This window comes from Procambarus clarkii, chromosome 1, assembly GCF_040958095.1.
Source record: "Procambarus clarkii isolate CNS0578487 chromosome 1, FALCON_Pclarkii_2.0, whole genome shotgun sequence".
NCBI classification, from domain to species: Eukaryota; Metazoa; Arthropoda; class Malacostraca; order Decapoda; family Cambaridae; genus Procambarus; species Procambarus clarkii.
This window is the reverse complement of record NC_091150.1, coordinates 35,394,439-35,410,830: the sequence shown is the minus strand read 5'-3', so window position 1 is coordinate 35,410,830 and position 16,392 is coordinate 35,394,439. Positions and strand designations below refer to the sequence as shown.

Sequence of the window (16,392 nt, the reverse complement as noted above, 5' to 3'; positions counted from 1 at the left end):
TATAGTTGTAATGGCTTGGAGCTTTCTCCCCTGATAATTTCCTTAGTCTGTAGCGCTTAGACCCTGACTTTCTAACCATCTATTGACTAATATACCGACTTCTGTCCTGTTTTCCTCAATCATAGCTACTACATACATTTCTGTCTTACACACTTGTTTTGGAAAGAGGGGTGGGTAGCTTAGGAGTGTGAAGGTAGTCTATGTGAAAAAAAAGTTTAAATATGGGAATTGTTTATTGACATAATGTTCCATTGCCATCATAATACAGTAGTTATATAAATGAAGAGTGAATGACTAGCAGATGTATAAACATTGTATAAAATAACCTTTCACTTAAAAAATTAGGTATAAACTTCTAGTATTATTAAAGTTGTCAAACATGTTTGTTTGAATAAACTGTGTTTAGATTTGCATTTTATATATCAAACTTTGTATACATAGTAATCAAATTTGTATGGATAAAACAAACAACTTTACATACAGTAATTCATACACAACTTGTGTATTAAACAAATACTCATTACTGTATACTGGTAATAAAACTAACATGTTGAATATTTCTTTCTAATTATAGATGCAATTTAAGAATTACTGTACTAAAATAACTACAGTAAAAAGCTTATGTATCATTTTACAACTTAAAAAGCACTGTTTTCCCCATGATGTGCTACAACAACTGTTGAATCACATTGACAGTTTAAGCATATATTAAATAATAATCTTCCAAATTTAAAAATGAATAAACTGGTTGTCCACATACACCAACCACGACCACTGGAGCTGGTTCCTGTCGTCAGACGCAGAGAACAATGCTGGGTAGCACTGATATTCACTAGTGGTAAATTAAGGACACAACACCATGCAAGTTAATTTTCATCCAAAAGCTACAGTGTAGTTATTGAGAATGTTGGGAAAAATTAACGTCAGTAAGACGAACACAAGACAAAGGATTTTATTAAAAATATGTCCTAGTTTGTGCATGATATTTGAGGATAGGCAGGAATATCAACAGGTGCCGTTCTGTCTGAGCAAAAGCTTTTCTGAGCTGCAAGGTATGTTTCAATAATAATTTTCACTTAGTTTACCATAATACTGCTAAACTCAAACTGCTATTTATATAGTTTGTGTGTCTGTGTGTGTATATTATATATATATATATATATATATATATACATATATATATATATATATATATATATATATTTATATATATATTATATTATATATATATATATTATATATAATATATATTTTTTTACCATAATACTGCTAAACTTAGTTTAGCAGTACTATGTATTATTACAACAGTAGCAGTATTATTACACATACACACATAGTGGAACCTCAGTTAACGATTACCCTAGAAGATGGATATTTTGGGACACTACGTCAAATTTGTATTGGAAACACAATGGTTTACTTGGAAGATGACGTCTGTTCGTATGCGTATGGGTCGAACGAGTGCGTGGTGCTGGGGGTATGGGGCAAAGCACTCTCAGTTTGTTTACAAGTCTATCGTGCGTAGTGACAACCGCGGCCGCGCTTTAAATTCTTTGTGAAGAATTCACTGTTTGCCTGCTTTTTTTGCTTTTCTAACATAAAAGTTCTAATTATACATCATGCCATGAGACCCAAGAAAGTCAGTGGTAAAGTTCAACCTAAGAAAATAGTTCTGAGAAAGACGGTAGAATAAAAACAAGAGATCATTCTTATTGAATGAATGTGATGTTTCACTACAGGTGTTAAAACGTAGGGAAAACAAGTGTCTTTAGACAGATTCTTAATAAGACAAGCAAGTAGTGAGCCACAACCAGGTCCTAGTGGTATGCCTGCAAAACGTAAGAGAGAGTACCCCAGAAATGTCATCACTGCTGTTATAATGGAAGGGGACTCCCCTTCCAAACACTAACACCTCTCCTCCTCCCCTTCTTCCATACACCATCAAGAGTCCTCATTCAGGGTAAGATATACATACAGTACTTTATTGTAGCTAGTACAAAATGAGTGTTATTTAGTATAAAATGTATTTTTAAGTTTTATTTTTGGGGGTGTGGAACAGATTAATTTAATTTACATTATGTCTTATGGGAAAATTTGTTTTGGTTGACGACATCTCTGGGAATGGATTACGATCGTAAACGAAAGTACCACTATGTATATATTATATATATATATATTTATATATATATACAGTATATATGCACATTTAATTTATTATACACTTGAGAACATACCTCACTATTAAATGTAGATGAATATGCATCATAGGAAATGAAGATGCTAAGCTCAGAGAAGCCCAGCTGATAATTATAAATTGTGATTAAGGGTTAAAATATAGCAAATAAGTTTCCAATTTCAAATCTATTATTCTGGCTCCCTACAACTAATAATCCAATGGGTTAATAAATGGACCAAATGGCAATACAGTACTGAAATAAAAGTCGTAAAATACACAATCTATGAGCAGTGGCCAGGTAGGATTATATCTATTTTTTATAACGCACCTTTTGTAGGAAAATATTTCTTCCAATATGGTTTATTATTTATGAAAGGACATCGAGGGCTTAATCATCTGGAATGAAAATAATAAAGTTAGAAATACAGTAAAGGAGTTTACTAAATATAAAAGATGGGAGCAGATCTTCAGACTTTCAGACAATCAGGTAAATAACCTTTCAATTACAACCAACATTCATAAAAATCAACAAAATATCAGAATATGAAACTTTCTCCAAGAATCATCCATTTGTAATCGAACTGAAAAAATGCATCTTAATCTGACTCGGCAATCTTCCGCACAAGACTTCAAACTAATAAATTACCTTCAATTAAAAAACCCACTATTATCAGTATAAAACTCATGGGATTTAATTATTACACAACATTCACTGTCATATAGCAAGTAAGTTACCGATAACACTGCAACTTTAAACAAATGACAAGTGATCAAAATTATACTGTACTGTATCACAGGCATAGGAAACCAGTAGCGCTATGACTTCCCCCTAAGGCAGAATTTTCCATGGGAAAATAGCAACAAAAATGGCAGAAATATATTTTTGCATCGCCAAAGTTACATTAGCAGAGTTAGACTAGTACTTATTAATAATCTTGCTATAATATATTATATTTTTTAATAAAAACATTGTTTAGGACACTATATGCATCCAAAGAACCCTCTCATTCTTAATGAGTGGCCCCTAACCACTGAATTTTCAACACTGTAAATATCTACATATAATTTGAGCTTAAAACAGTTACCTACTTTTGGGCAACTCTTTCAAGCTGACACAAGACAATGCATGGAATGTAAAGCTTGCCAGTTTGCCAGCATGATTGTGCCCTCACTTTTCTGTAGCACCATATAAACACAATAGTATTCCTATTACTTTTTAGTTAGGTTAAGTCTAACCCTGATTCCACAACAGGAAGATTCAAACTAGAAGAAATGATGTTCTATGGTGCAACAAGGACACAGGACTTATCCCTAGAGGATAAAATACAGTTTCACATCCTTTGGTCAGAAAAGAGGTTTCACATGTAACACTCGGCTGCCCCTGTAAGTTGCAACAGAGTATCCCTACCACATAAAAGTGATATTCCCAGGGAGGAATATTGAGCAGCCACCCATCATTATTCTCTCTATTTGTATTGGGTATATTAAGATGTCTAGTATTTACCATACACAGATAATGGCAATGTAAATCTGAAATTATTTTGATACATGGTATTGTGTAATTATTTTTTAATAAGAAAATGGCATCATTGAGCAATTTGGCATACAAGAAATATGATGGATGATAGATGACTGCACAAACAATTGGTCGCCCTTGGCTAGGGGGAAGCCCTGACAAGCCACACATGGGCTTACTGTTACCAACAGGATATAACCATAGTTAAACTATATTTAATTACAGTATGTTGCACTGTATTGTAATACATTACATTAAAATTCCATCAGATTAGAAAATATAATTTAGGTAACACCTATTCTATGATAGGAAACAATGTTTAGTACAGATACACAGTACTGTACATAATGAATACCCATTTGCAACTGCCTTAGGGTGATCATCAGGGTGAGTATGGTCAGTTTCTTAAAAAAATATAAAAAAATATACACAACTGCTCTTTCCCATTTAATGACCCTGCAAAAGAATATCAGAAACATGCCATTTATACATGATTAAGAGGGCTCTAATATTATTTATGATTTAATACTGTGACCAAATTTTGTATGTTTGCTAGAGAAAATGTTAAGCTTTTAGGCACTGAGAGGTTTTTGTAGTTATCTTTTACAATTTGAATACACAAGTAACTCTACAATGGTTATTTGCATAACTAATTGTCTTACAGTAATATCATCTGCATTGCCCAACACAATTTTCCAGTGTTTCAGCAACTCAAGTTAAATATTAAGCTACTGTCAATGGCTACTGAATTTACTATACCATACTGTATATCTTTGCATTCAATATCAAGTTACTTGGTAACTGGTGAATATCAAATTCCTAAGTCACTGGTGAATATCAAGTTATTAGGTCACTGGACAATAGCTTATCAATGTTAAGAACATGAAGGCATCATGTACACCATCATAAACAATGGCAGACTTGCAATAATATACTCTTTGGATAAATATATGTCACATTTTTGGCTTAATGAAATACTGTACTAATGGATAACATGGCAAGCAACTTATTCCTTACTTTCATGCAATGACACACATTTAGCAGTGACAGCATCTTTTCTAGAGGTGTAAAATTCTAGATCAATTATTTTTGCACACTTCATTTTAGGATATTTTACCATGTGATACAGGTAATGAGCTAGGACACTACACATTACAGTCATTAACATCAGAGATGAAAATACACATGGTAGAGTGACGTCAGATAGGTGCACTCCCTAAATTTGAACTCTTATTATATTATGCATGCCCTTATGTTTTTAGCAGCCACAGAAATTATGGTTATATTTTTAACAAGTTTGAAAATTGCAGAAGAGCAATGAATCTGGTTCCTGTTTAGACTTCAGCCATTGTAAATTATGGTTTGCTTCCTATGCCTGTGCCACTTCAGACACAGCATTCAGTAATGGTAAATAGTACAGCTATTAACACTCACTTTAATGAACACTTAGTAATGATCAAACACTAACTATTTACAATACATTCCTGGTAAACAAATTGGGAATAAATAATGCACGAGGATGAGCCAATGTTATTTTGTATTTAGTGTCACATCAACATTCATTATTAAATCATCATTTACTTGGGTATCCATAGTGTCAACTGGGTAGTGTTATAATGACTTGTATTACGTCAAACAATGAACAAAGCTTCACAATGGGAGTCCATGACGGAGTACAAAGCATTTTAAATACTGTATTACTCACCAGTTGACATGTTTTGGTCTCCTCTGCATCTGATTTATCTTGTTTAAAAATTATATCTTTTGTAAAGTAAATGTTTAATGGTGATTAATAAAACTATAAACATTCATACTTTACATTTGTACACAGCTGTTGCATACTTCATGTCACAAGTGGATAAATGTATTCTACACTAGTGATTTAGAAACGTGTGGGCACAAAAATGTTTTTTCTTTTATTTTTCATAGCGCTATGGTAAAGCATAGATTAAATAATGTGGTAAAGGTAAACAACATACAAACCACATGCACGGTCCTTGCATTTAACAGACTAAAGCATGCAGTAGTTTCACTAAAAAATAAATAAAAATAAAAAATAAATAATAATTATAATTACTTGTATAATAATTAAAATAATAGTTAAAAATAATACTTATCCCTTCTCTTCGTGAAACCTTAAATCCGTGAAACTATTCTACAGGAAGCAGTGAACTGTTTATGCTAATTGGTTCCCTCCCAGAGACAAATCTAAGGCTATCTCCTGAATGTACTCTAGTTGCAGTAACACTTGAAGGAATACAGCTACAAAAAGCCTGAATGATATTGATTAACGGTAGTATGTTTTTCCTGTTGCACTAAAATTAGGGATGACCCACTCCCGTTGGCCTTTTCCCTTATTGTATTCATGACGCCCATGTCCGCCTCTTTTTTCCTGCTGCTTATGGTAATAATATTCATCATCATTATCATCATCCTCCTCATCATCAAATCTTACATAACGTCTACGAGTTTCGCGCTTCTCATACCTAGCATGACTGAATCTGTCATAGTCCTGAAATCTGTCTGCTTGATAATCATCATGAAATCTCAGGTCCTTTCTTCCTTGCGCTCTGTTGAATTGCCAGTCAGCCTTTTGTTCATTCTCTCTCATATTCCTTCTGTCCTTTGCTCGTTCAAACAACCAATCAGACTTTTGCTCCTCTCTGCGCTTGTACTCACGACCTGTTGCTCTCCTGATAGACCACTCCCCATTGTAGTGCTGCGTATGATTCTTACCGCGTCTTCGAATGAAAGTTTTCTTGGGCCCAGAATATTCTCTATGGTAATTCTTCTTATGTGGTTTCTGCCAGTGGCGCATCAATCCCTTTTTCCTATCATTACTGTCATCATCATCATCGGAATATTTTGCATAACGTCTCTTCTTGTAGTTATCGTCGTCGTCATCATCATCATCATCGTCATCATCATGATGTTTTTTCTTATATTGCTTCCTTTTATAACTATGACCATCATCATCGTCATCGTCATCGTCGTCATCATCATGATGATGATACTTTTTGTCATATTTGTTGTATTGTCCTTTGTAGTATCTTTGAGGTTCTTCCTTGCCCTGTATTTTGTTTTCTTTTTCATTTCTCTGATGATAATTGCGTGATTTGTCATTTCGATTGCTATGGCCATTCCGTTTATCTTTTGACTTGCCATTTTCTCTCTTCTTCTGTTGTTTATTATCTATTTTCTGCTTTTCATTAGATTCATTCTCTGTAGATTTTTTCTCATTTTTATCCTTCTTTTCTTCCTTATCACTTATTCTACTTCTTCTTGATCTGCGCCGCTTATCAACCGGTTTCTTCTCTTCAACTTTTTCTTTCATTTTTTTAATTTCCTTTTCTTTCTTGTCGTCTGGTAATTTTTTCTTATCTCCTCCATCTCCTCCACCTCCGCGTCTTCCTTCTCTTCCTTTCTGAGGCTTGGCAGCAGTTGTAGAAAACTGCTTTGAAACAATTTCTTTCACTTGAGCATGCTTCTTTCCCGCTTGTTTTACCCCTGCACTTTCTCTTTTAGCTTTAGCAGTGACTACAACTTCATCTTCAGGTTTTACTTCTGCTGGGAGTTTTTTCTTTGCTGCTTCGTCTTCTTCTTTCTTATCCATCAGCAACTGTTTCTCAACTTCAGTATGTGTAGCTGCAGCTTCCTCTGTCACAACCACTGCTTCTGCTACCCTCATAATTTTATCCTTACTCTTAGCCGCAACATCCAGGTCTTTGTCAGATACTTCCACGTCACCCTATTACAAAATACATCAGATATTTTAGCCATAACAAATATAAAATTTATAAATGTCAGAACATTCTCTAATAGTATGATATAGCATGTCCTCCCTTGCTCTGAATGGAGTTGTAGTAAAAATGTAAATTTATTCCTACTCACCTCTAAGTCCTTCCAGGTCTTATCAAATTGCAACCCAAGAGCTGCGAGTTGTTCTGCGAGTGTGCTGATTGTTTTCTCCAGTGAGGCTTTGCCACGTCTCAAGATGTTTGTACGGCCAATCTCCTTCACTTTATTCACAACATTAACAATCACACGATTCATCTTCGAGTGTGTGTCACGGCTCACGGCTGCAAGTTTTTCTGGTTGGCTAAGTTCCTTAAGCTGTGGGAAACAAAATGAAAACATGTAGTACAGTAGTTGCTAAGAACAAAAAGCCAAGACACAAATAACAAAATACATAACTTGTGCAAAAGATTTCCACATTAACCAGCATTCCCATGACTAACTCGGCTGTTTGTGTTTCCTTAAATGAATGAATACTAACTTAGTTAGTACTGACTAACCTGGCTTGTTGTGACAAGCAAAGCTTACTGACAGCTTGTAATAATGTCTGACGACCTAACGTTTAGGGAGCATAACCAAGCAAATATTGCGACAGCCAGAAAAATGATAGGATGGATTATGAGAACTTTCAAATCCAGGGATCCCATCACAATGGTTGTACTCTTCAAGTCACTTGTGTTGTCCCGTCTTGAGTACTGCTCAGTACTCACTTCCCCCTTCAGAGCAGGAGAGATTGCTGAAATAGAGGGAATACAGAGAACATATACGGCACGCATAGACGCAATAAAGCACCTAAATTATTGGGATCGTCTCAAAGCCCTCCAAATGTACTCACTAGAAAGAAGACGAGAGAGATATCAAATCATATACACCTGGAAGATACTGGAGGGCCAAGTACCAAATCTACACAGTAAAATAACAACGTACTGGAGTGAACGATATGGAAGAAAATGCAGAATAGAACCAGTAAAGAGCAGGGGTGCCATAGGCACAATCAGAGAACACTATATAAACATCAGAGGTCCGCGGTTGTTCAACGTCCTTCCAGCGAGCATAAGAAATATTGCTGGAACAACCGTGGACATCTTCAAGAGGAAACTAGATTTATTCCTCCAAGGAGTGCCGGACCAACCGGGCTGTGGTGGGTATGTGGGCCTGCGGGTCGCTTCAAGCAACAGCCTAGTGGACCAAACTCTCACAAGTCAAGCCTGGCCTCGGGCCGAGCTTGGGGAGTAGAAGAACTCCCAGAACCCCATCAACCAGGTAATGTATCTCAAGCTTGTAACCTAGTTCCTACCCCCCAACTGAAGAGGAGGGGTGTAGGAACACCACTGGAAACTCCTGGGAAACAATCCAGAAAACTCTCAAACTGTTGGGCCTGGATCTGGCAACAATGAGTCAGAACTCCTCCCACAGCACTGTCAAAGGTGGAACTGCAAGAGGCCAACATGAAGACCTCCCATGTAGAGGCCACCTCTAGCATGCTGAAGAATGATATTGGCCTTCAGAAGCACCAACCAGAGTAGGAAGAACAATCCGGGAAGCAGGCCCCTCACTGGAAGCTGACCCCATTCAACTGCTGGTGAGGACTCAACCCAGAAGGGCTGCTACCAAGCAGGAGAGGCAGAATCCCTCTGCAAAAGGACCCAAACTGAATCCAAACAAGACATGGAATCGTATCTGGGAGCAGCCGTGGAAATCAGTTCAAAGATGGAAGGGGGGAATGGAACATCCCTTCCCTGAGTAAAATACCCTCTGCAGATGACAACAGATTAGGAAGAGCTGAAGGGCACCCAGGGATCCTATTGGGGCTCTCCCCCCTTCTCTGAAAGTTCTCAATGAAGACCTTCAGGGAGAGATGAGTTTTTTTTAGGGAGAGATGAGTTCCATATCTGATACCTGAACAGACAGGAAGGCATCACCAATAACAAAGGAATCTGAGCCAAAGACATTCCCCAGAGAAGGCCACCCGGATCCCCAGCAGGAAGTAATGGCTCGACTACCTTGTGTGTCAAAATCAAAGGGGGAACTGGAGAAGGCCAAGCTACACCCACAACAAAACAGCCAGAGTTTTGAAACCCTCTGATGCTCCAGGAATGCATGACAAAACCAGATAAGAGAAAGGAAGCATGCCAGCAGAAATATCAGCTGTTCCAACCCCAAAGACCCAAAACAAAACTGGCAGACTCTAGGAGTATCCACAAGAGCACCAAGCTCCACACACAAGTGGGCTGCAAGTAAACAAAATCAAAAGATTGAAGCATGCACCAAAATAGCAGACCAACACACCCAAATGTCGCAGGCAGGAAGTTAGAGGGTAATACCCACTCAACAGGTAGCAGAGGATATAATAAAACTGAGCATAAGTTTGTAGTAAAACCAACAGACATCCCTCAAATGCATACATACTGTGCTGAGTGTAGGCTTGGTGGGTTGAACCATAATGAGCCACACCAAAGACCAGCAGGAAAATCACCAGGATCTGAAGGTAAGGACTAAGCAGAACACACAGGCACCCCATGTGCCTGTGTGATGCTCGCCGGAAGAACTGACACCAATAAATGCCTCAGGATAAACACACTATGAAGGGCATCAGCAGCATGCTGTATAAGCATGCATGCCATTTGCAGCACACAGCCACTACAATAAACTCTGAATGCCCCAACCACCGGGCCTCACAGCGGTGAACTCCTGAACTCGGAGGAGAGCCCACTTTGTCAGAGCAGGGACAATGCTAAATTAGTGCTTACTGAAGGACTGCCCTAAACACATGCAACTTAAAGTGAAGAGTAGATAAAGTCTATGCAACAAGTGAGGCTTGAGACACATTTGTGAATGACATACCACAGACAGGAATGACATAATCAAGTGGCCTCCACAGAATAGTGTCCACACACAGTCAAGTGGTATCCACAGGATAGTGCCCAAAGGATGGCCTACACTAATCTTGATAACAGGTGGGATTTGCTACAGCCGGTGACTCGGGGAGGTTGGAATTCACAGACATCAGCAACAGGACTGAGGTAAAGATGGGGAGAAAGCTGGGAGTTCTTGAGATGTTGCCACCTGTTGATGGCCAGTCATTAATAGGTGGCCAGTCAATAATAGGTGGAGGGGGTTGACTACCTACCTGTTGGAAATTTTGAGGATCAATGTCCCCACGGTCAGTTGGCTGTTTAAGTGCTCCGCTTTCTTTGAACCTTATGGTTGACTGTACTGCCTTGCTTACTTTTTGGATGTTTTCTCTGTGAGGGTGATCATAATAATCTCCTGCTCCAATTGTCTCTGTGAGGGGGGGTGCCAAATTCTGGCTCTGGTTCCCTAGTAGGCCATACAGGACTCCTATGGCTGACGTCAGTAAGGGGAAGCCATCTCAGCGAGATAGTTTCAGGGAGCCAATGTTTGGTTTCTCTAGAAAATAATTTAGTGTTTACTTTTTAATTTTTCCAAAGGTTTGAGAAACTATGTTTATGCTTTAAAGCTAAATGCTAAAGAAATATAAATCTGAAAGAAATGTTTAAGAGTAAACAGCTATGGGAATCTTTTGATTTGTATCAGAAAATACAGGTTCTTACCTTTTCCCATTTTCTTGATAGCGATGCCTGAATCTGAGAAAATTTAGATCGAGCAGCATTCAGTTTCTGTCTCGTCTGAAATAAATATAAATAGCCAATGAGATATAAGTAGCCAATGATTTTTGGCACAAATTAATTTTTGTTATCTGAATATTTATTCAGGTAAAAATTAATTTGTGCTAGAAATTGAAGTAAATAGTGATCTGATTGTCAAATTGAAGTATGATACAATTGGATGTGGAGCATTGAACTGTGAGACAAAGGACACTAAGCTATAAATAAGAAACTGCCTACATTTGTCAAGTTGTATCATCATCGCAGGATGTGAACACAGCCCAAGTCATCCACAAGAACCTTAAAGCATACAATGCTCCATTCTCTCTCCTCTTTATTGTTCTAATACAACACCCACACTTCCAACCCATAATGTTGCAGAACATATCAATTTTTGTACATATTCAAGATGCCCTGCAGCACTGATTAGTGCAGTCAGTACCAGCTGGTACTTGGTTTGATTCCCGTACATGACGAGATGTTTGGCCAAGTTTCTTTACACCTGATACTCCTCTTTTCCTGCAGTAAATAGATAACTGGGAGTTAAGCAACTGTTATGGGTTGCATCCCATAACAAAGGAATTGAAGCCAAAGATATTCCCCAGAGAAGAAGGCCACCTGGATCCCCAGCTGGAAGTAATGGCTCAACTACCTTGTGTGTCAAAGTCAAAGGGTAAACTCCTGGAGAAGGCCAAGATACACAACAAAACACAGTCCGGGCTTTGAAACCCTCTGATGCTCCAGGTATGCACAACAATACCAGATAAAGAAAGGAAGCATGCTAGCAGAAGCAGAAGCTGTTCTTGATCTAAGAATTATTTGACAGAACATTTAATAAAATCTACAATCAATTCTTACTCACCTGAGAATTCAGTTTAATATTTTCTGGAGCCAAATCCTCAAAGACATCTGCAGCAACATCTATCTTCTCTGCAAGGCTTCCTTCTTCAAACTCATGCAAGGTGTGAATAGCAGACAATATCTGCAAATCATTAATAATGAAGTAGCATGTACAATTATTCTAAAATTATTATTATTATTAAATACTACACAAAATGTGTAGAGCATCGGTATGCACAGATATATTTATGTAACTAATATGCACACCACAATATTAGAACAATAAAACACATTTTTTCCTGTTACCACACTGCACTCGCCTGTTAATATATAACTACTTCATCTACATGTTTATGCACCGTTGAGAACCACTAAGCAGTTCTGGTGAGTGTGATAATCTTGTACCTATTATCAAGTTGATAAGAAGCTGGTAACAGCTTCTCCCCCCGAATCAACCTACCCTGGCTTTGCACCCTGGTGAAACCACTCCAGACCAGGTCGACACCAGAGTGCAACTCCATAGTCTCCCGAGACTGATGGATGCCTACTACTAATAATCCAAGAACAGCCACACATGATCACCAGTTTCCGGCAGCATCTAACACAGTAGAATGCTTCCTGATACACTACACACGGTGCTAACTTTTGCCAAAACACTTTTTTAACATCATAATCCTTGTCACTAAATCAAGAATAATGGATCTCTTTCACATGTTCGTTTTCTAAAAGAAGATGAGATCCTTCGCATGATGCAAAGAGGTACCAAACCAAAGCTGTGTGTTGTAGCGGTCTGCCTCGTTTTCGGAACACCGCCACCAGGATCGGGTTTACCAATTTCTGAATCTCTATCACTATCATTGATAAATAATTTCAGACAATATTGATTTCATCATTAATAAGTGATGCTGTATGAACGAGCTGCTGCTGTATGTGCTATCCATGGTGGCCATGTTAGTACTGAGGCCCTTAAACACAGGAGGGGTGCCCATAATTTTGTCCAAGATGGCATCTGTTTACTGGAGACCTGAAGAAGAGGATGAGACCCCATGTGTACCTGCGAGAGTTTTAAATCTTACGCTGGACCTAAAATCATCCCTGGTTGACATGTACAACAACGGTGAAATGAACCTGATTGATTTGCATAGTTGAAGGGTTAAATGATTTAATTTAAATGAAATAAATGAAGGGTAAAAAAATTATATTGTAATAGCACTGAATAGGTAAAAGATTTGATTCCCTAAGCAGTACAAGGTCACTGCATTCACCTACAGTGCTGTAGTGCTCTCTAGAGTGGAATACTGTTGCACAATGACAGCCCCATTCAAAGCTGGAGAAATTGTTGACCTGGAGAGGTTGCAGAGATTTTTTACTGCTAGAATCCACTCGGTAAAACATCTAAACTACTGGGACCGACTAAAAGGCCTAAATATGTATTCACTTGAGCGTAGGTGGGAGAGATACTTAATAATTTACACGTGGAAAATATTAGAGGGGCTGGTCCCAAACCTGTACACAGAAATAACACCACACGAGACCAGAAGGCATGGCAAGATGTGCAGAATACCCCCATTGAAGAGCAGAGGTGCAATAGGTACTCAGAGAGAGAACTATATCAACATCAGAGGCCTGAGATTGTTCAACGTGCTTCCACTACACATAAGGGACATAACTGGCTGATATGATCCCTCAGTGTTCAAGAAAGAACTTGATAAGCACCTCCAAAGGATACCTGATCAATAAGACTGTGATCCATACGTCAGGCTGCGAGCAGCCGCGTCCAACAGCCTGACTGACCAGTCCAGCGGAGTGAGGAAGCCTGGTCGAGGACCGGGCCGCAGGGACACTAAGCCCCGATACCATCTCAAGGTAACCTCAAGGTAAGGTAACCTAGTTGTGCTTGCAGGGGTTGAGCTCTGGCTCTTTCGGCCCGCCTCTCAAATGACAATTTTTTTTTCACAAATACACACCCCCAGGAAGCAGCCTGTAGCAGCTGTCTAACTCCCAGGTACCTATTTACTGCTATGTGAACAGGTACATCAGGGTGAAAGAAACTCTGCCTATTTGTTTCCGCCTTCGCCGGGGATTGATCCCCAGACTCTATGAGTATGAATCCTGAGCGCTGTCCACTCAGCTGTTAGGCCCCCAATATATGAGATATACGAGATATTTTCACTATATATATGAGAACATGAGAGTGGCAGCTCCCAGCATTAGATGATAATACTTCTTAGGTTTATGAATAGCTTAGACTAAGCAGGTATTAGAAAGCTTAAAATCACTGTGCACAAGTTTCAGTGACTGTATTTGTGTTGTGGGATTTTGTGCAAAACATTGTGAAAACAAATATTGCTATAGAAAATTCACTCAAATACAAACACATGTTGATAAAAATTTGACCTCACCTGAGACATATAAGTTACATAAGTCTTTGCATTGTTAAGGTTGGGTGGTACATTCTTTTTCTGTGAGGCTTCTTCTATCGTTTTCTTTAGCTTTTCTATCTCACGGGCCACAGCATTCAGTTCCTGAGGCAGTGGTTGCTAGGGGTAAAGACATCCATTAATATCCTCAATGTAAATATTAACTCTTTGAAATTAATACTAAAAAAGAACCATTTAACCTGTGACACTTGGACAGAACACCCAAAAAAGGAATCTCACTCTTAATACTGTACATTACCTTTAATACCATTGATAATTGTCAATCATTTTAGCAAGTTACTTACCCTTCCTGGTCACCAGGTATAGTCTTCTGGTCATGGGGTACTTTTGTGCATATCCCAGTCGGTCCTTCATTCTAAGGTTAGATTGAAACCAATATCTTTGGTAGGGCCCTAACTTTATATAGGCTTGATTTGTACAGTCCACCATGTTTTCTGACCCATGATTGTGGGAACAACTGTGGACATCTTCAAGAGAAAACTAGATAGTTTTCTTCAAGGAGTGCCGGACCAACCGGGCTGTGGTGGATATGTGGCCCTGCGGGTCACTCCAAGCAACAGCCTGGTGGACCAAACTCCCACAAAGTCAAGCCTGGCCTCAGGCTTGACTTTGAAGGGCAGTAATCTGCAAGCACAACTAGACGAGTACAGATGCTGTGACAGAAAATTCAATTTTAGTGGAAATTAACCCAAAGGTAAGATTTTTAAGATAGCACATAAAATCTAATTCAACAGTGAGTTGAATTGTCTGCACAATTGTCTGAGTCCTGGGGGGGGGGGGGTGTGATTACAGAATATTGAAAAAATTATTTAACATTAAAATATATCTGATCCTATAACTACAAAGTTACATGTGCCATATTAATACAATGGAATAAGACACTTCACACAATGACACTGGTCACAGATAAATATACTTGAAACCAGTCTCAGCTTGGTATCCCAAGAAGGATAAACCAAAGGGAATAAAGCTCTCTGGCACAAAAGGACCACTGGGCACATCTGAAAGAGGACCTCCAAAGGGATGCATAATGCACACTCAAGTGCTCTCTGGCTTAAAGAACCACACAATTTGGCAGTGTTGGGTATTACTGCTAAAATATGTATATATCTGCTCTTATAATCACATCCTTTGTATCATTTCATTCTAATTCTTCTTCTTACATATCCAAGCATACAAATAAAGAGGTAATATTGCAGCTGAGGCATGAAAAGCAATGAAGAAGCTAACCGAGCCCACATCTCTAAATACTGATGGAGATTTTGCAGATAATTTTTAATATATTCATATATAAAACTAAGTCAGATTTCTATGTTTGCACAATAACATTATCAATAAACTGCAATCTAGTATCTTTTTACCTGCTGATAACGAAGTTTTCCAACTTGAATCTTCAGTTCTTGATTCTCTGCTTGAAGATCATTTGCAGATTCTTTTAATGCATTCAGTTCAGGACCTAAATGACTGTAGAAAAATTACAAAGATTAAATTAGTAAATGCATAGTTTTAATATGCAGTATTGTACTACATTATACAAAAGAAAAACAAAAAGATAGAAAAAGGTAGAAAAAAAAAAGGTAGAAAAAAAAAGGTAGAAAAATGAGTAGAGTGAGTGAGTAATTACCTAAGTGTAGTTACAGGATGAGAACTACGCTCGTGGTGTCCCGTCTTCCCATCACTCTGTCATATAACGCTTTGAAATTCCTGACGGTTATGGCCTCCTCCACCTTCTGACCTAACTTGTTCCAACCAGCTACCACTCTGTTTGCAAAAGTGAATTTTTTTATATTTCTTTGGCAGCTTTGTTTAGTTAATGTGATCTATGATCTATGATTTAGTTAATGATCTATGACCACTTGTTCTTGAAGTTCCAGGTCTCAGGTATTCTTCCTTATAAATTTTATCAATTCCGGTTCCTATTTTGTATGTAGTGATCATATTGCCTTTTTTTCTTCTATCTTCTAGTTGTCACTCTTGCGAATCGTGTTCTCTGCA

The 16,392-nt window shown here is 38.1% G+C and overlaps 1 protein-coding gene across 27 annotated transcripts in view; it reads right to left on the bottom strand.

Annotated features, from left to right (window-relative positions):
* Positions 1–220: 220 nt before the first annotated feature.
* The window catches only part of LOC123767641 (golgin subfamily A member 6-like protein 24), a 59,991-nt gene continuing 43,819 nt past the window's right edge, over positions 221–16,392 (bottom strand). For 26 of the 27 annotated variants that reach the window (XM_045758029.2, XM_069332190.1, XM_069332354.1 and 23 more), the window contains 6 exons: positions 15,759–15,861; positions 14,359–14,496; positions 11,979–12,098; positions 11,063–11,137; positions 7,584–7,805; positions 221–7,440 (listed from right to left, as the gene is read on the bottom strand). In XM_045758029.2, the coding sequence (XP_045613985.2) occupies positions 5,980–7,440; positions 7,584–7,805; positions 11,063–11,137; positions 11,979–12,098; positions 14,359–14,496; positions 15,759–15,861 (2,119 nt within the window). In that variant the 3' untranslated portion in view covers positions 221–5,979. The remainder of the gene's footprint in view (positions 7,441–7,583; positions 7,806–11,062; positions 11,138–11,978; positions 12,099–14,358; positions 14,497–15,758; positions 15,862–16,392) is intronic. The other variant, XM_069332551.1, reaches the window with a different exon arrangement.